The 21,957-nt window shown below is 39.1% G+C and overlaps 1 protein-coding gene across 3 annotated transcripts in view; it reads right to left on the reverse strand.

The window, feature by feature from the left end:
- The window catches only part of LOC146369753 (adenylate cyclase type 1-like), a 66,704-nt gene that overhangs the window by 31,104 nt on the left and 13,643 nt on the right, over positions 1 to 21,957 (reverse strand). For all 3 annotated transcript variants that reach the window (XM_084909093.1, XM_084909092.1, XM_084909091.1), the window contains 4 exons: positions 11,021 to 11,148; positions 9,125 to 9,283; positions 4,716 to 4,857; positions 2,472 to 2,627 (listed from right to left, as the gene is read on the reverse strand). In XM_084909093.1, coding sequence (XP_084765219.1) covers positions 2,472 to 2,627; positions 4,716 to 4,857; positions 9,125 to 9,283; positions 11,021 to 11,148 — 585 coding nt within the window. The remainder of the gene's footprint in view (positions 1 to 2,471; positions 2,628 to 4,715; positions 4,858 to 9,124; positions 9,284 to 11,020; positions 11,149 to 21,957) is intronic.

A 21,957-nucleotide genomic window follows, 5' to 3' on the forward strand; every position in this document is an offset into this window, starting at 1 on the left:
AATACTCATTACTTACCGTCAAACTACCTCAGCAATAGCAGCTCACAGAGATGCACACACGCATGTTATGCGTGCACAAATTCATAAATGCAGAGAAGGCTGAAATTAGAAGTTAGGTGACTGAATTTTTTTTTAAACAGATTAAGAAATTAACATGCAAAAGGCTTTAAATCTAACCAATCAAAACCACAGGGCCTTGAATATTGTTTAACCACTGTGAAGTTAGAGCTCAGACACAAATTTAGGCACAAGGCTCTTATCATTAAAAGACCTTGGTAAAAAAAAAAAAGACAAGAAACAGTTTTTCTTTGCTCCACCACCCATTAATAGCCTTTTTTGGGGGGGTGGTTCTTTTGTTTCTTGATCACATGTCAACTTCCTACAAGTTCCATGTAGCAGATTAAGATGTGATCACATTTTATAATGTAAATTAAAGTATATATAGATATGAACTATAGCTGAACCTCATTAAAATGGGCATTGTATTGACATTGTGCTTTTGATCTGATGGTGGCAAAGAGAAAAGGTCTAATATACAATCTGATGATAAGGTTATAAATACTTATTTGCCACTGGTAATACAACAGAGGCACTAATGTCACATCACACTGAAGTTTCAGGTAGCAGTTAATCAGAAAATAAGTAGGTAGACAAAGTACACATTGGTGTGTTTTAATTGCTTTTTCTGTGTGACGGTTTTTTATTGGTCCTGTGGGTGGAATCCAGGGAGATGGAACTCAGTTGTCAAATACAATAATGAATAAAATAATGCCCAATTTGAAAATTATGATAACAAACTATAGAATGGTATGTTACCTGCAGAAGTTACTGCTCATTGGCTACAGTATAATATTAGATGAAGACATTTTTCTTTAAGATCTGCTTTTTCAACTCCTGTTCCTTATTATGTCTGAAGGTATAACAGATTTATGGACCTATTTGGAAGAACGTATAACAAATCCAAGCTCTTTACATGTGTTACTGACCAAAACCGAGCTCCACAACTGTTGACACACACAGCCTTCTGTGCTGCCAGCTGGATACCCCCCTTCTCCTTTCACAGCATGCAGCAATCAAAGTTATTCCTAACGTTGACCACAGTGCCCCCAAAGTGGGTGCAAGCTAATCAAGATAATGTGTTTCAAAGCACAGTACATGCCACATCCTGCATACATGCTTTAAAGACCCCCTTTAGTCATAAAATCAGCTTTTGCTTGTTGGGGAATCGAGACTCCACAAGATTTCTGACGATGTCCTGTAGCAAAAAGATGTAAGCAGCAAAGTTGCCAGGTGAAGGCTCCCCCAGTTTGACTTGTTTTTTTAGAATATTCCACAGATGCTCAGTCACACTGAGATATTTGAAATCATGTCTAAAGCTTGAACTTTTTGTTTGTGAACCCATCAAAGTAACGCCTCAAAACACAAACTTTCCCAGATGAACCTGGTGATAACTGTGTTGTCATTCAAAACGGTTCTTTGGACCACTTTTAGTATGTACTAACTAGAAAACCCCTCCTGGAACAGTCAGTGTCCTAGCCATCAAAGTTTGGCTTAGCAAAGTCTCTCTGATTCTGATGCTTGGCCATTTTTCCTACTTCCAACACATCTGTATCAAGAACTGAATATTCACTTGCTGCCTAATGTATTCCGCCCCTTGACAGGTGACAGTGAAGCAAGAGTCACCATTTTTAATTTGTCATGTATAGCAAGATTAGATCTTGTAAATAGCACCAAACAATTCCCAGTCATAATTCTATTATAGATTTGCTATGTGTCACAAAGGAAGGATTTTAGCTACTTGGATAATCATATAACAATGTGTCTAATGCTATTACGAGAGATGATACCAGGCAGTGGGTGATTACCAGCAGTTGTAATGCAACCTCATCAAAATCATGAAGTGCTAATGCCTGGACCGGCTCACAGAGTTGGGCGGATTAGAGCTAGCAGGCTATTTCTGACAGCCAGACACTGTGACACAACTCCAATCGCCCAAACACTCGACGACTCCATGACTGACTCACTGCCGCGTCACACACAGAGCTAAGAAACACATCTACAAGAACAAGGTGATCGTCATATGGACATGAAATTGTAATCTGGCATATATAAAGTCAATGTCAGTGGTTGTATCAGTCCCAGTGGCTTACTTTTTAAGAGTCTGTCATAAAGCAGGAGTACTGTGGTACTTCTGAAGATGTGAAATGTACATATTAATACATTGATACAATACAAGCAAACATTAAATACATATTAATGTTTGCTTGTGTGATTGTTTGACATGCAGATTATGGATCCAAGCAGGATTTCAATCCACCCAAAAAACACCTATAGGCAAGTCTAATAAAAGGATTTCCATTTGACTATGTGAACCAGTAATTCATATTCTGTGCACTCATATGCAAGCATAGCAAATTACTTTTGTAATTTGAAACCAAAGAGATGCTTCCCTCAGTGCTTTTTACACATACCTTGTCATCATCCTCACAGGTCATGACATTGGAGAAGGGGATCTCGGCCTTGAACATCTTCCTACAGTGCATGAGCTGCACAAGCAAGTAGCACACTGTCTTGAACTTCATCCTCTTGGCTGGTTTGATGTCTGATAGGATAATACCAGGAAAGATCTGGAAATAAAGATAAAAATAAAACAATGAATAGAACATTTGATAAAGAACTCAACATACTAAACACATTTAAGGCTTGATATGATATACTATAATAGGCTTTTTTGAAAAAAAAAAAGAAGAAAAAGAAAACATCACATAAATCAAATGAAGCATTAAGTCTCTTACAGTTATCTTGTTAATATTTTTCAGGAAGAAAAAGCTAACATTTAGCCTAGTGTATATAGCACAATTAAGCACAGCTTTGATAGAATAATTGACAGCACAAACAGTAAACACAAAAACTCGTAACTAATACATCCATAAATTCAGTCCGTCTTTCATTTTTTATGTTATTTTTTCTTGCTTGCGAAGTGAAAATGTGAAACATGCCAAAGTCAAAGTAATTATCATTAGCATTATGCAGCCTCGTATTTGAATATGGATATTTGCCGTAACATTAGAATTTTACCATTTATCGTGTGCTGTATCAGACTTATAAATTTAGCTGTGTGGCATACATTGTTAGGATTTTTGTTTTACTGTTGCTACTGTATGTTGTACTACGTTAAATATGGTTGAGATGAAAAAGGTTAAATAGGCTGGAACATTTACATTACTATTGCTTTTATAATTAATACAATTATTGATTTGGGCCATGTATTTTAAAGGTACTTAATCTTTTAACTAAATAGTTGGACATGTGAATGTGATTATTTTGTTCTTATTGTTTTAAGGGTGCTTAAAGACTAGTCAGTTCAAGTCACCCTGACCGTTGTGGGTCATTATAAAGCTTTGATTAAGATCAAGGCAATTATAAGTCTTATTAAATGTCCTATGTTTGTAAATTTGTTAAAGCTATTGGCTGGCTGAAAAAACAATAAATATTTTTGTTTTGTTTTGGGTTTTTTTTTTAAATCAGTTTCATATATTACCAAAAATAATGTGCTGCTCATTTCTTGGTATCCTACAGGGTCAATAAAAAGTCGCCACTAGCCAGCTGTTATCAACAACACAGTAGCAACACAAAATGTGTGTCATGCCACACTGCGCCAGTGGCTGCCTTTAAGTCCTCATTAATCAGAGCTATGTATTGCCATTGGCCCTTAGGACAGACGTATCAGTCTACATGTATTACAAATAAAGAAAATGTATTGTGATAATGCGCAGTAGATCTGAACAAGCACAATATAAGCAGGCACACTCTTTTTACATTTAGTCATATGACTAAATATGAGTAAATGTAAAATGACAATAACAAAAAATGCATTTAAATTTTAAAAAAGCAAACAAATGTAAAAATCCTAAATTCACTATTGCTATGCTTCATTTTAGGCTAGATGGGACAGAGAAGACATCAGGTCTTGATTTCATTTGATTCAAAAATCGAAAGAGATTTACTTCAGTGTCATGTGTGGAAAGGAAAAGCAACATATATTCTGTTTTAGGGACGAATGCACCATTGATTACTTGTACAACCAAGTAATATTATTTCTTGCCAATTCATCATCATTATTATTATTATTTTGGAACCCTCCACAACTTAAACTTTGCTTCCTGAAGCCTCCCAGGTAATTTAGCCTGGGATGCACTTCTGAAATTTCAATTTAACATCAGTGTTTCTGATTGCATCTTCCCTCCATTTAATTATCCAGAAAACTACTTTAATTCAAAAAGGTTTAAATTCAAAATTTATATTCTCCATTAATGAAGGGGTTAAAAGGACATGGCATGAAATTAAATGTGGAGAATTGTCTCATTCATGGAAATCAAGTAGGCTTGAGTGGGATTTTTACAGTAAACTGTGAATGTGGGATATTACAAAACCTGGATCAAGTGTTTATCTGCGTGTGCATGCCGGTGCCAGCGTTGTACATGTGCACTTTACGAGGGATTTAAAACATTTTTCTGACACGAACAGCCAGCTCCGATGCACATGTGCAGTTGGTGTGAGATATTGATACTAGTCATGTGTATGCCAGCTTAGCACATGGCTTGCCTCCCTCTCCCTCCATCAGAGGATTAACTGTTACAACACTGACAGCTGTGTCACCTCTCAAGTTATACGGTTGTAAGAGAATCTGCAGAAAAGAAATCATTCTGTCGTACTTTCCGTCTGTGTGATGGCACGATGAAAAACGTTTCTATGTGATGCTTCTGTAGGAAGGCATGTCTCTCGTGGCCAAAGCCCGGTTCCACCTCGTAGTCTCCGTTCAAACACTCCAGGGTGGTCCTTGTGATGTGCACCTTGCTGGGAGCACAAGCAAAGCAGAGGACAAAAAGCAGTTGGTGATAAAAAGTCCAACGCTAAGGTGTCAAATCATTATCCCCTCATTATTTTTATCAGCTTAATAGCCCCTCGGCTTGCTCAAAACTCGTCACATCATAGAAATTTTCATCCTGGTAAATCATCTAATCTGGTAACGAGTCCTAAAATCTTATTACCTCACTTGAAACAGAACCAAATTTAGCCAAACAGGCGATCTCATTTCAGTGCTGTTTAAAATGCAAACCTGCTTGTTACTGTATGCCAGTGTGGCAGGGGTGTGGTCTCTGGCCTGCTGCCGTGGGACGGGTGGCAGAGGGGACAGGTGTTTGTGCAGAGACTAATCACTCTCTCCTTGTATATAGTGACGGAGGAGACTGACGGAGAGAGTGTGCAGTGGAGGAAGCCTCGAGAGGAGCTGACTCCTGGCTCGAGTTGTGCCGTAACCTGAAAAGAACTAGTGAACAAAATAAAGAAACCCAGCCACGTCCATATACACTGTGTTGGTCTGATCATTGCTGCAGCCAGTTTAATGAAGTGACATTAATTTAATCGTGGCGGTCAGTTTTATTTTTAGCTGCTGTTTATGTCCTAGTTAGCACATTTGTGCAACTACATTAAATCTGAATTATTTTCTTGCAACGGTTTTTCAGGGCAGAATGTGGGAAAAGTTGACCTCTTAAAAGATCATTTTATTTACTACTTCATCAACAATTAGCATGAACACCAACAAAATGATTCCACAAATGATTACAGTAATCCAAGTCAATCCAGATGTTGTATGGAAACAGTTAAAAACACTTAGCTAAATATCAGGATGACCCGTGTGGTTTATTTTGGTACAACTCTGTAAACTAACACAGGTTGTGATCTCTCAGTTACTTGTTGAGCAGATGTTGGTGTGCCTACTCAGGGATGCTGTTTTATGTTTACATCGCTTTGATATTTTGTTTGGCTTTTTCTAGGTCAGATCGACATGACAAGTTTAAGGATGTATCTTACAACAGTTGTAAGCAGCACCTTATTCAATCGGACCTGTAATATCTTTTCTATTTATTGGAAAAAGTACAAAAACTGTAAACCATAGCTTAGTATAAGTTATAGTATGAGCTCATTACACTAATTATGTAGTAAAGTCCAATAAATTTGTGCTTGAGTGAGGTGAGTGAAATTCTAGTATTTTTTTTCCAATATGATCCCTTCTGATGTCAAAAAATGTGGTGCTGTCCAAAACACAATCTGATGGCTGCATATACGTATACACCAATCAGGCATAACATTATGACCCGCTGCTTAATATGAACGTGTGCTGCGGTATTTGGCATCAAGCTTTTAGCAATAGATCTTTTAAGTCCTGCCAGTTGCAAAGTGGGGCCTCCATGAATCGAAGATGCTCGACTGGATTGAGATCTGGCAAATTTAGAGGCAAAGTCAACACCTCAAACTCTGTGTTGTGCTCCTCAAACCCTTCTTGTACCATTTTTGCTTTGTGGCAGGGCGCATTATCTACTAAAATGCTGTCAAGCCTAAAATGAGGACATGGACACAGCTAGTGAATTTATATCTTATTTATATTTTATAATACTTGCGTGTGAATTCTGCAAATACACAATTTACATTTTTTTGCTAAAGTCGTAGGATTTTTCTTTTAACTAATGATTTGATGTGCTCTTATTCTGAGCACGCTTTTGAATCTAGAATTTATATTTATCAGATGGTGATAGATTATTAGAGAAAGTGCTACACAGTGCGCAGTCATGTGGGAAAAAAAAAGTTTTCACAGGCCTCGATCTATTCGTGTGAAAAATTTAGTCCACCCTCACTGCTTCCAGAGGAATTGGTAAGTAGCAGTTGGATGCTGTTATTCAAATCATCATCAGTAAGTGTGAGCAGGTCGATAAAGGCAGATTTTTTGGCAGTTTGCTAGTCTGGAGTATCCAGGTATGTGTTAACACACCACAACAGTCTTCTCAGGGGTGGACATCCCACCAAGTCAAACCATGCAAACCATGCACTCTACAGGCCTCGGTTAGCAAGTAAAATGGTAAGCTCAGAACAGTACTATTAGAAAAAGACTGAAGAACTATGGCTTGATTGGAAGGGTTGCCAGGAGAAAGCCTCTTCTCTCTAAAATGAACATGGCAGCATGGCTTAGGTTTGCAAAGCTGTAGCTAAAGAATCCATGAGAATGGAACGATGTCCTCTGGACAGGTGAAATAAATGTAAAGATGTTTGGCCATGATGCAACATGTTTGGAAGAAAACAAAGACAGCATATCAGCACAAACACATCCTACCAGCTGTCAAGCACAGTGTTGGAGAGGTGATGATTCAGGCACAGGACCTGTACATTTTCTAGAGTCAAATGTGAGGGCATCTGTCTAAATGGTAAAGCTGGACCAAAATTGAGTCATGCAACAGGACAATGGCCTCAAACACAGGGGCCAAACTTCCATAATAATGTGAAAAACTGATAGAGACCTACAGAAAATCAGTACTTCAGCTTCTAGCTTTTTAAAGTTTGTCCAACAAGCTAATGATACAGTTTTCCATGGGACTGCTTAGAGTCTTGCAAAAGCTTTCTTTCATATCTGGTAACAATGTCAGCTCATGCTCAAACACTATTTTATACACTTTTTCACTGATCTTCAGTTAATGGATGGAAAATGGGTGACTGATCAAGTGAATTTTCACAATTTTTATACATTTTGAAAAATACTTAGGTAAGCAATAGCTTGCTAAATTCATTGTTTGTCTGTTTTTTTTTTTTTAAGGTACCATATTTTCCACACTATAAGGCGCACTTAAAATCCTTCAATTTTCTCAAAAATCGTCAGTGTGCCAAAAATCGTCAGTGCGCCTTATGTATGAATTCTGGTTGTGCTTACTGACCTCAAACCGATTTTATGTGGTACACGGGCTCAAAAATCTGTCAAAAAATGCTTTAGTACGACTTCGTAAGCTACAAAACTGCACCGCTTGATGGATTGTCGGAGCATTATGGCTACCGCAGTCAGGAGCCTCACGGAGTAATCTGGGTCCAAAAATCCGTCATCTTCAGGTTCCAAAGTCAAATGAACACTGCGGCATTATTGAGAGTTAAACATGGTCTAAATTGTTTCATCTTTAATAAAATGATTGTTTTGCAGCTTTACCTGGTGTAACAATTAAGTTTAACATCCAGGCATCCATGAAAACAGAATTTATTAAATTTAACGGAGTTAGAAGTTAGCAGAAAGTTAGCTTGCTAGTTACCACCTAAACATGATATAGCATATTCTGACTGAGATATTTCTGAAAAACTTAAAATGTACAGCTCTGATACCACTTCCAACATAAATGAATACAAAAAGCTAAACAGCAGTGACATTTGTAGGGTTACTGAAGTTGGGCTAGCTGGTATATAATGATGTGCTACCTCAGCGGTCCTTTAAGGTGTCGCGGATAAATACAACAAAATAAAACTAGTACCGGTACCGTAAAAAAGAAGATTTATTCATAACACACGTGAAAAGACCCAGGAAAACTGAGTTAACAATAAAAAAACGATAACAAAATAACGCTAAAACCGATAAAAATCGTGAAAACCATACATTTCACACCTGAGCCTCAACTCTCGCGGCCCGGTACCAAACGACTCACGGACCGGTACCGGTCCGAGGCCCGGGGGTTGGGGACCGCTGTGCTACCTGATCACTAGCAACACAGCTATGTTAGCATAACATAAACACAGTGAAACTGCAGGATGAACGCTAACTTTTTTTCACTCTAAATGGCAACGTGAGGGTTCCTGATGGTTATGGACAAATGCAATTGCATGGCAGGATACTGTAAAAGGACCAAACTTCAGTCAGGAGAACAGGTTAGTCATTAATATACTGAAACAACATGGGAATAGAGCAGCTGCGAGAGAATTCAACATTAATGAATTAATGGTATGGAAGTGGAGGAAGCAAGAAGAATGAGTTAAGTCTGACTTATCTGACTGTTTTGTTTCACTTAATGCACCATATAATTCAGTGCGCCTTATGGTCCGAAAAATACGGTAATTTTACATTTCTATGTAAATGACCCTGTGAATTATGATAACCATTTGAGAAGTCTATGAACATAGTAGTGTACATACAGATACAGAAAGTCTGTCATAACACTGTGTCATATTACTGTAGCTGACATACTGTATTCTGTGTCTTTGCATGAGTGTGTGTGCTGTGTTCGTCTGATTTTCAGTGGGTGTAACAGTCAGTACTGACCCAGGCAGCCCTCCAGCCTCCATCACATTCGCCAGTGTGACATCGTTTGACCAGACATCATACTGCCATTTCCTCAGGCCCAGCACGCCACACAGCACCCGTCCTGTGTGCAGGCCTACGCGCATGTTCAGATCCACCTCTGTGGCCTCCACCACCGACCTGCAGGGGGGGAAAGAATGATTTATAACTACTTGAACAAAAACCAGGACAATTTAACATTTAAAGCATTTTTGTTTTATTGTTGTTGTTTTCTTTTCTTTTTGTTGCCATATAGGAAGCAGTGTGGCTGAAGCAATGATAATGCTGGGTAGTAAAAGATGCCCAGCAAATTTCTCCAGATTACTGAGCGTTAACAACACTAGGTTAGACTACAGTGACCTTTAGCTCAAACTTAAAGAGGATAAATTCTCACAATAAGGTCTTATTAACATCTCCAAAGAAGTATAGCTGTTTCCCAGCAGGAAACACCACTAACTGGTATGGGATGTGTTGGAAGAAATCAGGCAACCATCTACCAAGCATCAGTGATATCTGTACAATGAGGTTAAATGTTGGTGCAGAACCCAAAAGATATTAAAAGACAATTCCACCCCCTGCCACAACCTGTTTACCTTCCTGCCATGTGGCAAGCCAACCAGAAACATCTGCTGTAGCGCAACCACATTTGAGCACAAGAGCCCTTTTTTTTAATTGCTATTTTTGTGGATATTGTTTTACAGCCTCGTGTTAGATTATGATAATGGAATTAATCTTGAATCTTAAAGTTCTGAATCGTGTAGCAAAACTGATTCAGGGTTGCTACACGAGTACAAAATCTTTGATGTAGAGAGGCGCATCTGTAATCATACGCTTCCAACACATTTCAACTTTGTTCCAAAAAAAGCACAAACTACTCAATGCGCCTTCAAAAAAGTTTATGTTCACATGTATGTGTTTACAATATGAATGCGCATGTGTGGATCACCTTCACTGAGTCGTACTGTGGGGCAGTGACGAAAAAGCAGGACTTTTCCAGAGCCTCTCCTCCCTGGTAAATCACCTAGTAACCTGTGGGAGGTCACCCACTTCAGATGTGAGACAGTCACAGACGAGGAAGGAAATTGAGAATGGCAAAGGGTTCACAAAGTGTGTATTTGCGTGTGTGGGGGGGTGGGTGTGTCTGTTTACAGGATGGCAGAAAAGAAAATGTGGTTTGCCCATAAGGTTGAAGAAGGGACATCTTACACTCACACGCATACTGAGGAATGCGTGTGCATGGCAGCACCTGTCCTTTGAGATAAAGGGCTCCCACTGCGGCATCCATCCTCCCAGACAGAGCGGTGGGGCAAAGAACATGACAGGCGCAGGATCACACAGGAAAGTGAGGCAAAGGTTCTCTGTGTACGTGGTGTCTACATGCTTTTAGGGAGAGGGGCGGAAACCAGGACTACGTGCAAGCAAGTGTCTTTTAGGTGCCAAATGAATGAAAAAGAAGTAAAGGGAATAGATTTGGAAGTCAACCAAATCTATGTGGTTAGAAATTGTTTGGATTGGAATATATACACACTCAATATCAATCACATGTTACAAAGGTCAGTTTTCTAGGTTACCTTTGTGACAGGTGTTTTGGCAGCAAAAGGGGGGCCGACGCACTACTAGACAAGTGGTCCTAATGTTATCCCTGATCGATGTATATTACTGTTGAAGCAGGTAAGAAGTGCCCCGGTTTTCTCGGATTTCCTAGAAACTGTTGTCATAGAAGCAATGCACCGAAAGCAACTTAAAAGGATAAAATTGTTTTCTTCTTAGGAAACAATTCGAATGATCACACATTGTAGAGTAACTGTTGACTTCTGGTCCTTCCCCAAAACAATCATAACAAAGAAATTTTTGCCTGCATGTCAGTGTGTGACATACGCAATGGTATCAATCATATCCAGGCCCATTTCTACACAGCAGTGGGCATGGTCCGCCTTGGGTTGGGTCAGTCCTGACACGCAGTAGTAACAGTCCCCCAGTATCTTTATGCGCCTGCAGTGATTCTCCTACAGACACAAAGAGAAAAAGAAAGATGAGCAATGTCAGTGAGATTAGAAAAATTTTGTTATTTTGAGTGTATACTACACATATCTTTAAATGTATCTTTGTCAGGTTTAATGTCATTAAGTGTTGGACAGGATTAATGTAATACTATGCATCCATTCCCATTGGTTTTAACACGAATCTTTAATTGTGTGGTGGCCAGAGATGGGCAGTAACGCTGCGTTACTGCGTTACTAAAACCGTGATTTTTTTGCGAGAATGTCTCATGACAGTGACGTAAGCGAGTGCGACGTTCGTGACAACAGCTGTGTGCAGATCAACAATGGATCATATATCGAGTGCGGAGAGAGTATGAGCGTGCAGCATTTAAAGCTTGGAAGTACTGACCTTACTTTGAGTTTGATTCCATAAAAAGTGACAAAAACATTAGTGTCCGTTGCGCGTGGGAAGAAAACTTATTTTTAAAGCGAAAAAAACCCCCTCTAAACTTCCAAGCAAGCACCCAGTAGCTACCACGTAATGGGAAACTCGCAGAGAAACTCGCGGATTCTTCCACTGACCGCTGCGGCACACCTGCACCAGGGCAAACCTCCGCCTACGCCACTCCTGTTTTACAGGTGAAAATAGAGCAACAGGACCGCTAGTCTTTGATGTTATTTATTTTCTGCTGTGTTTTACTTGCATCTATTTGAAAGAGTGAGTGTAAACACAAAAAATATATATATATTCTATGTGCTGGAATGTGCAGAAAATAAGTTTAAATGTTAAACAAATTTCTTCCAGTCAGAGAATGTTGCATATAATTAAATTTTTGCTTGATGCATAAAGTTAAAAGGTTAAAACTAATAAAACAAGTTTTAAAAAGAGACTTTTCCATTTGATTACATTTTGTATGATGGATTATGCAGAAAAAGTAGAATTGGGCTGAAAGATCTATCGCTTTATCACCTATTCAGGTTGTAAATCGTGTTTTTAAAAAGTAACTAAGTAATTAGTTACTTTTGAAAATAAGTAATCAGTAAAGTAACGGGATTACTCTTTTGGGGAAGTAATCGGTAATTAGTTACTGATTACTTTTTTCAAGTAACTTGACCAACACTGGTGGTGGCACATAATGATTAACGTAGCTGCGTTTTTACAGCTCTGTACACTGGAAAAGATATGAGGGAGATAGAGACAGATATCAGAGAGTTTATTTACCCTTTTCTTGCATGAGGAGAAAGTAAAATACCAGCATAAGAGCACGGAAAACAATTGTTTTACACATAGGACTGAACTGTTTAGACTACCTTGCTAGGTTAGCAAGGTAGTCTAAACTGGTAAAGCACCAGTAAGTCAAAATATTTAACTTATTGTCTAACAGTTCCTCCATAGTGTAGTGGCTTACACATTTGCCTAACTATCAAAAGATCCTGCTGCCCAATCAAACATGCAGAGCTACTCATTGTGGTGATCCCTTATGAATAAAGGGATCACCACAATGAGTGATCCCTTTATTCACTCATAATACAGGGATCACTAAAGGAGTTGCTAAAAGTAGCTTTTCTTTTTATTTAACTTATTCTCTAATCCTGTTTTACTTATTTGTGTTTTCATTTTTTCTCTTTTTAAATGTCAAAGCAGTTAACATTAGCTATAAGCTAATGAAATTCTTAATTTAACTCAATTGAAAATCACCAGTAGATAACCCTTGTGGGGGGTGTCAGCTTAATCCTAGCACGTCCCTGATTTTGTAAACTACTGGTACTTGCCCTGATATACATTTACCTGTAGCCATCTTATTTGATGGCTCTATCATTATTACTCTACACGGAGCATGACTCCTAATTGTTCTTAGATAGCATGGTCAAATTTTTCTGTGACGTGAGCTGGTGTGACTAACTTTTATTTCCATCTGGATCGCAGATTTTGTAAAGTTTAATGCCCCATAAATAGCTAATTATGACAGGACCATTGCTATTTTAAACCCTTTCTTCTGCAGAAACTGTATGGAAGCTGCAGCTGCATTTTGATTCATTTTAATCAGATGTGTGTGCTTGTGCTACTGTTTGTGTATTTGTAGTTGAGGCCAACTCTAATTGCTCCGACATGCTCTTGAAGTAGAATCCCGCCCCCACATTTCCAGACAGATCCGCTATTTGTCACAGTGCACATTGTGCACAAACTCAGCAATGGTGCCACACACACACTCACCAATGCACACAGACACCTTTACAGACACACAAATCCCCAATCAGACACATACCTGCAAAAAAAATGCAAAAAAACAGCTGCATGGTAACATGCACACATACTGTACTGCACAAGATTTAGTGGCACATGCAGGGTTTCCTTTTGGCACTGTATCACACAGAGTCATCAGAAAATTGCAATGGAAGACCCTACAAAGCTTAGCCTGCAGGCAACCTCTGACTGACAAGCACACATGTGCACACACACAAACACACACATTCATATATACAGAAGATTCATGACAATTGCAGGGTAAGAGGCAGAGATGAGAAGAGAGAAGATGGGGTGCTCTGGTTTTCTGCTCACGGGAGCAGAAAGATTCTGGCGTGGGAGGATATGAGAATTCAGAACGTGCATGATTATCCCGGCACTTGGAAGAGAGAGAAGTGTGCATGTGCCTGTGTGTGCGTCCGTGTCCATGAACAGAAATTATCTGCTGACAGCAAACCATGTCACAAGAGAAAGGTATCTCTGTTTGCTTTGGGAGACACATTTAGGAATAAAGCTACCTGATTCAAGTGCAGACTTTGTGCCTCTGTTTTGCTTGATGCTGTCTTCACTATGGTTAGGTGAAGGTTAGTGTTAGGCATGTGTCTGTTGTGGTTAAGTTTAAGTTGAGCCCGCAGGGAACTAATGTGTTGTGTAGCATACAGCAGCCAGACAGGCTCAGCAGCTGTGACAGAGCTGGTTTGAAAGAGAATTTCTCCCTGGCTAACACGACGGGGTATAAATCTCAATTAGGTTGCAGCTGCAGCTACCCACAAATGCTCACACACATGCACCCAATATATCCTCATCACAAGGTTTCTATATAATGGCTTGCTGAGTTTCAAAGCGCTGCTAGCAAGACACATAACTCGTATCTTGCTCTTTTCACCCTCGGTCTATCGCTCTCTCTATGTTAAGCCACGACTGATTGCTGAGATACAGAATGAGCTCATGACGGATAATCCTGCCCATCATGTGACTTGTGTGCGTGTCTGCATGTAGAAAGCAGGAGTAAACTGTCTCTTGGCCTCATGGAAGAGGTCAAGCATGTGGTAAAGAGTTGAGTGTGAGTGCAATATCTTGGACAGGACTGACTTCTAATGGTACAGTCTGTTTTCTCAAGGCCACAGCTTCTTTGTACCTACCAGAGGCCAGAGAAGTGCTGAATATTAACAACAAATGTTACAGGAGCAGTGACCAAAGCACCTTGTTTAGTATAATGAAAAGATCATAGATCAAATACATCCATTCACAATGTTAACTCTGCATGTTTATAATGACTATATACGATCATGTGACAAAGAAAGTTCTTACAGGATTCTGTGCAGTCCTCTGAAAAAGCTAAGTACACCCTCTGATTGAGTAGCTTGTAGAACCATGTTTTGAGGCAGTAACTTGAAGTAATCATTTACTTCATGACTTTATAAGTTTCTCACATTGTTGGGAAGGAATCTTCTTCTCACACACACATTAACACTCCACCTCCTCAGCCCTGCTCATCTCCCCTCTGTCTAGAAATCGATCCTGTCATCTCTTCCTCTCTCAGCCTCCCAATTCCTTCTCTTTCTTGACTCCCTCCTCCTCCTCCTACATGTCAGTTAACCTCTCCAGCTTTACTTTCACTTTTTGGATCAATACATGACTTGGCATAATAAATGAGCTCCAGGACTAAATAATACATTTTGTTTTCTTGGAGGCTTCTTCGGAACAACATGCTGAAAAAAGGAGCTCACCAACTGTTTGGACTCGCTGCAGCCAGCCTTCCTCCCTCACTGTAGGCTGTGAGTGTGATGGCTCGGTGACATTATTTCTTCTTTTTTTTTAAAGCAACTTTGTTTTGCAAGTTTCACCATCCCATATACTTGCCTCACTGCAACTAAAACCGCATAGACTTACAAACACAACATTTGTATGCAGATTCCTCATTTTATTGATTTTTAAAGAGACAAATCCACCTCTGCAGAATGAACTTTTGCACATGCTGTAAGCAGTGAATTTTCTGTTTTTCTATGACAATAAAGTAAAACGTAATGCTGCATTAATATTCTAAAAAAGGACTGTTTATATGAGAGGCCTCAGTTTATTACAGCTGATGTAGTTAATAAGGAAATTGTAGGTTTCCCATTAAATTGTTTTACATATTTTACAATTTCAGTTTTAGTAATATAGAAAATTAATGGTACAGTGAGACGGCATCACTGACAACAGATATGGTAAATGGACTACTACGGTCACAACCAGTGTTGGTCAAGTTACTTGAAAAAAAGTAATCAGTAACTAATTACCGATTACTTCCCCAAAAGAGTAATCCCGTTACTTTACTGATTACTTATTTTCAAAAGTAATTAATTACTTAGTTACTTAGTTACTTTTTAAAAACACGATTTACAACCTGAATAGGTGATAAAGCGATAGATCTTTCAGCCCAATTCTACTTTTTCCTGCATAATCCATCATACAAAATGTAATCAAATGGAAAAGTCTCTTTTTAAAACTTGTTTTATTAGTTTTAACCTTTTAACTTTATGCATCAAGCAAAAATTTAATTATATGCAACATTCTCTGACTGGAAGAAATTTGTTTAACATTTAAACTTATTTTCTGCACATTCCAGCACATACATTTATTTATTTTTTTGTGTTTACACTCACTCTTTCAAATAGATGCAAGTAAAACACAGCAGAAAATAAATAACATCAAAGACTAGCGGTCCTGTTGCTCTATTTTCACCTGTAAAACAGGAGTGGCGTAGGCGGAGGTTTGCCCTGGTGCAGGTGTGCCGCAGCGGTCAGTGAAAGAATCCGCGAGTTTGTCTGTGAGTTTCCCATTACGTCGTAGCGCATTCCTGGTGCTTGCTTGGAAGTTTAGGGGGTCTTTTTCGCTTTAAAAAGAAGTTTTCTTCCCACGCACAACGAACACTAATGTTTTTGTCACTTTTTATGGACTCAAACTCAAAATAAGGTCAGTACTTCCACGCTTTAAACGCTGCACGCTCATACTCTCTCCCGCACTCAATATATGATCCGCTGTTGATCTGCACACAGCTGTTGTCACGAACGTCGCACTCGCTTACGTCACTGTCATGAGACATTCTCGCAAAAAAATCACGGTTTTAGTAACGCAGTAACGCAGCGTTCCTACGGGAAAGTAACGGTAATCTAATTACCGTTTTTGCAATAGTAATCCCTTACTTTACTTGTTACCTGAAAAAAGTAATCAGATTACAGTAACGCGTTACTTGTAGAGCTGGTCACAACACCTAGTATCATTTATGCGGCCCTGATTTGTAATCGCACAGCTCCGAGATCAGATGAGAGCTGCGTGATCAGGGTGGTGTGGCCATAAGCTTTTACACTGATTAATTGTAGCATTGAGGTCATTGTTTAAAAAACTGCCTATTACACATTGTTATTTACTATTTAAAATACAAAAATTTATAGCATTATATCACTGAATTACTTCAAGTAGAAAGTACATTATTACATGGCCCTATTATTGTAGGGTCGATCTTACAATATAAAGCGCCTTGAAGCGACTGTATAAATAAAATTGAATTGAATTGAACATGGCCTAACATAATTAACACTACTTAACAATATGAAGTTTAGGCTACACACGTCCTTGTCCTAATGATTGTACACAAGAGTTTTCTGTCAGTCAGAGATGGGCAGTAACACGTTAAAAGTAACGTGTTACTGTAATTCATTAAATTTTTTTTAAGTAGTGAGTAAAGTAAGGGATTACTATTGCAAAAAAGTAATTAGATTACTATTACTTTCCTGTAAGCACGCTGCATTATTGCATTACTAAAATGTGATTTTGTTTGTCAGTGTCTCATGACAATGATGTAAGCACGTGCGACGTCCATGGCAGCAACAGACATGTATAGATCAATAATGAATAATATGGAGTGCAGGAGAGAGTACGACCATGCAGCGTTTAAAGCTTGGATGTACTTAAATTACTTAAAGTTTTAGTCCATAAAAAGTGACAAAAACATTATCATCCGCTGTACATTCTGCATGGGAAGAAAACTTCTTTCTACAGCGAAAAATTAACCTTCAAATCTGAGCAAGCACCAGCACGCTGCTACAGGAATGTGAAATTCACAGAGAAACCCCCGGATGCCCCCACTGACATGATCACTGTGGCACCAGGCAAACCTCCACCTGCCCCACTCCTGCTAAACAGGTGAAAATAGATTTAAGAGCGACAGGACTCAGTGCTGCTGAGTCGTTGATTTTATTTATTTTTTTCTGTGTTTTACTTGCATCTATTTGAAAGAGTGAGTGTAAACACAAAACAATATTTGATTTTTTATGCTGGAATATACAGAAAATAGGTTTAAATGTTAAACAAATTTCTTCCAGTCAAAGACTGTTGCATATAATTTACTTTTGCTTGATGCAATGTGCATGAAGTTAAAAGATTAAAACTAATAAAACAAGTTTTTAAAAGAGACTTTTTCATTTGATTCAATTTTATATGATGGCTATGCAGAAAAAATAGAATTGGCAAAGGTCTATTGCTTTACGTATTCAGGTTGTGTATCATGTTTTTAAAAAGTAGCTAAGTAATAAAGTAATTAATTACTTTTGAAAATAAGTAATCAGTAAAGTTACAGGATTACTTTCTTTGAGAAGTAATCAGTAATTACTAACTAATTACTATTTTCAAAGCACTTGACCAAGACTGCTGTCAGTGCTTAAGTGTTAACGATAAGCTGACACCAAAGCTGGTGAAAGAGCGCTTGACACAAAAAACACAGCAATCCTACTGCAGAAAAATACACAGATAGAAATGAAGGCTACAAGCCTGACTGTATATACTAACAGCCTTTTTGTTAACATGTTTTCTTTGCAGGTGCTTGGAAAGAGCTGATGTCATGTTACCAGCGGTGGATAGCTGTTGCTGGTTTGGGCTGAACATTCTTGTCCTTTTCCATGGAGTAAAGTCTACGTAATGTTCACGTCTCCATTACTCAAAAGTTGTAAACCGCTTTCCCATTTTCCTACTATTTCCAAAAAAACTAAAATAAGCTGATTATAGTGGAAATCCATCTATCCGTCCTCTTCCGCTCATCCTTATCAGGGTCACAGGGAGGCTGGAGCCTGACCTGTCCAGGGTCACCCAGTCTGTGGCAAGGCTAACACAGAGAGACAGACAACCATTCGCACTTACATTCACACCTATGGCCAATTTGGACTCATCAGATAACTTAATCCCACTAATTATATGTCTTTGGACTGTGGGAGGAATCCGCAGTGGTATACACCAGATATCAACACAATTTCGATACGGTCATCACGTGTTAACCTCTTCGACATGTCAATGGCTGTGAACAAAGAGAAACTTGTAAATAACTCATGAAAGAATAAAGTTACATTGAAACCAAGCACACCATTGTTTTTCTTGTGACATTACCAAGTTTGATGTGTCACATGGCCCTCTTCCTACTGAAAAAACAAAAGTTGTATCCAAGATGGCCGACTTCTAAATGTCCGCCATGGTCACCACCAATCTTGAGGAGTTTGCCCCCTCACATATACTAATGTGCCACAAACAGGACTTTAATATCACCAACCATTCCCATGTTATTACGGTGTATCCATATAAATGGCCCACCCTGTATACAACAGCAGTTCAAGTGGATCCGGCATTAAAATATGTACAACAACTGTGGGAAGACCACTAAAAAGTGGTCTATTTTTAGTTTATTTGTAAGTCTCATCACTGTCACCAACTGTGTGTTAATGCAAACAACTCGTGATCGAAATGAATAAAGTATTAAAGCAGCAGAATACAGTCAGCGCTTTGCTTCCAGGCTCTGAGATCATCACTCCTCCAAATATGCTATATATTAAATTAGGGAGTAATGAGTAAAATATCTCTCCCGGAGCCTGCAGGTGGATGATGTTGACGAACAGCAGTTAAGAGTGCAGCAGTATTTGCATGTCAGAAGGAGAGATGGGAAATCCTACAGCTTAAATAGGCCACCAAAAGTGGAAGGATGTATTTTCTAAGTGACATGAGGAGACTGGAGCATGTAGTATGTGTATCCAACTAGTTTCCTTCCTCAACTATCTCCCAAGCTTACATCCATTAATAAATTATTGTTACTAGTTCCAGTAATACATGTTACATGGGCTTGGCTAGCTCCCTATCACTGGAAGCTAAACAGAAGCTTGATATAAGTTTACTCTCTGTGCTGTGGAGACAGTCTGGCCTGAGATTTGGTCCCACTGTGGAGCAGTTTATAGTACCTTTCAGACTGTTCTCACCCAACAAAATCCTTAGTTGGTTTCTACCTACAGCAATTCTTGTAACCATGTTGAAAAAGAAAAAGGCCACAAAAATGAGTAAATTTCACTAACTTCAAAAATACATTAATATACTGCTCGGAAAATATCAAACGGACACTCTTTAATCAGAGTATAGCATCAATTCAGTTAAACCTCTGGGATATCGATCAGGTCAGTGAAGCTTTTCAAGGGTTCAATTCAGTTCGATTCAATTCAAATTTACATTTGCATAGCACCAAATAAAAACAACAGTCGCCTACAGGTGCTTAATATTGTAAGGTAAAGACCCTACAACAACAGAGAGAAAACCTCAACAATCAGACGACCCACTTGGCAACTGTGGGAAGGAAAAACGTGCTTTTAACAGAAGGGAACCTCCAGCAGAAACAGGCTCATCTACTGCAAATGTTTGGGGCTAAAGACAGCAAGATCGGTTCACCCTGAGCACATATGGACAGATGTGAAGGAGTCTGGAGAAGCCATGGAAAACATTAAGCTGTCTGTATCATCATTCAGTATGACCGCTATGGTGGTGGGTCAGTGATGGGCTGAGAAGACTAACAACAGACCTCAAACAGGCTAGGTAACAGCACCCTGACTGCCATTAGGTATCAGGATGATACCTCGGACCTGGTTTCATACCCCACACTGCTGCAGTGGGTCCTGGGTTCCTCATGGTGCATGGCAATGAAACCAATTGAACATCTCTGGGACATTATGTTTTAGTCCATCACTGGTGTCTTTGAATTCAGCCCTCTGCAGATTGATAATCAAAATGATGAATTATTCAATTATTATTTCCATCCTTTTAAACCTAACACATTACCCAGTCCACATGGGTTAGATATCCAGCATGTGTTTTTCCCCCAGTGAGTGTTCCTTTAGCTTTTTGAGTAAAGCATTTATTTTTTGTGGGGGATTTTTCATCTTGGTGCTTTTAGGGGTTGGGTTTTCTATAATGCTGAGTGCACATGAAAGGATAAATAGTTATCCATAAATCCCTTCCAATTGTGCTCCTTGCTGCTTGTTAAACTGCTGTTGCTTTCACTGCTAGGTATTGTAATGACTTTTTACTGTGTAATGTGTAAGTGCTCAGGGTAACTGAGTTACAGTTTTCAGTTAATAAGATCAAATGCATTTCTAGCACCTCTTTTGCTAGCTGTGTAAATAGATGGCTATTTGATGATCTATCTTCAGTGACACACCAATATCAACAAGTGGCTACCATATTAGTGAAACTCGGACATTTGAATCTGACAAAGTGGAATTCTGAGAATATGGAAGAATTTACAGCCAGCAATTGGTATTTAATCTCAATCAACTGCTCTTGTATCCCGAGAACAGGTGTGTGTTTGCTGTGTTTTACTTTTTTAATATTTTAATATTGTACAGTGTTTTATTTTTATGGGTTTTATTGCATGTTTTTATGGTATTCATTGGATACAGGAAAGCGGCGGGCAGAGTTAAGAGCTCTGCCCATCCGTGGTAAGTCTCGGGACTTATCCAACTATAATAACCGTAGCCACTAATAAGAATAGTGACTGTCGCTGCCCCTCTCTTCCAGCACCCCGGAGCGGAAACACTGACAGGACGGCGAGGACGCCGCCGGGTTTTCCCTTCTGCTCCGATTGGCTGGATTATTAACTTTTAGTGACTTTTACGCCGTGGCGGACGCCACTGGACTTTTAATGTTTTTGTTTTATTGATTTTTATTGTGAGTTTTCCCTGGCCAGGGTTGTTTTAATTGCTTTTGCATTTTTAACTGTTTTGTATAATAAATTATATCTTAGTGATACAGTTTTTAATTCAGTGCATTCCCTTGGCTGCTCCACTGCTCCGTCCGTTTTTGAGGAGGGTTTCCCTTCTAGAATAACACCTTTGTTAAATCACAATTCCATCCTTTACATAATTGGCGTTGTCGACAGGATACGGAGGAGCAGTTGGTGGTAGCTGGGGGAATAGTAAATTTGATGATGTATGTGTATTCTGGTGCCCCAGTATTTCTGAAGTTTAAAGGGTTAGGCAAAATAAGAAGATGGAGGATAGACTGTTGGAGCCAAAGCCAAGGACCCCTGAGCAGATGGGTATGGATAGTGTGCGCAGGTATGAGTGTTGGCCACAAGAAGAGTAAATGAGGAACTTCCGACCTAGGTTGTCATGGGAGGTCAGCTGCAGGGTTGCGGGATGTGGGGTAATGGTTTGCTGCTAGGCAGCAGTGCTTGGGATTAAGCACGAAGCCCAGGTTAGGCCTGGAAGTATCCCCACAGTAGCAGCTAGGTGCAGTTTAGG

The sequence above is a fragment of the Perissodus microlepis genome, chromosome 17 (assembly GCF_051167445.1).
Source record: "Perissodus microlepis isolate ML-2025 ecotype Zambia chromosome 17, ASM5116744v1, whole genome shotgun sequence".
Classification (NCBI taxonomy): domain Eukaryota; kingdom Metazoa; phylum Chordata; class Actinopteri; order Cichliformes; family Cichlidae; genus Perissodus; species Perissodus microlepis.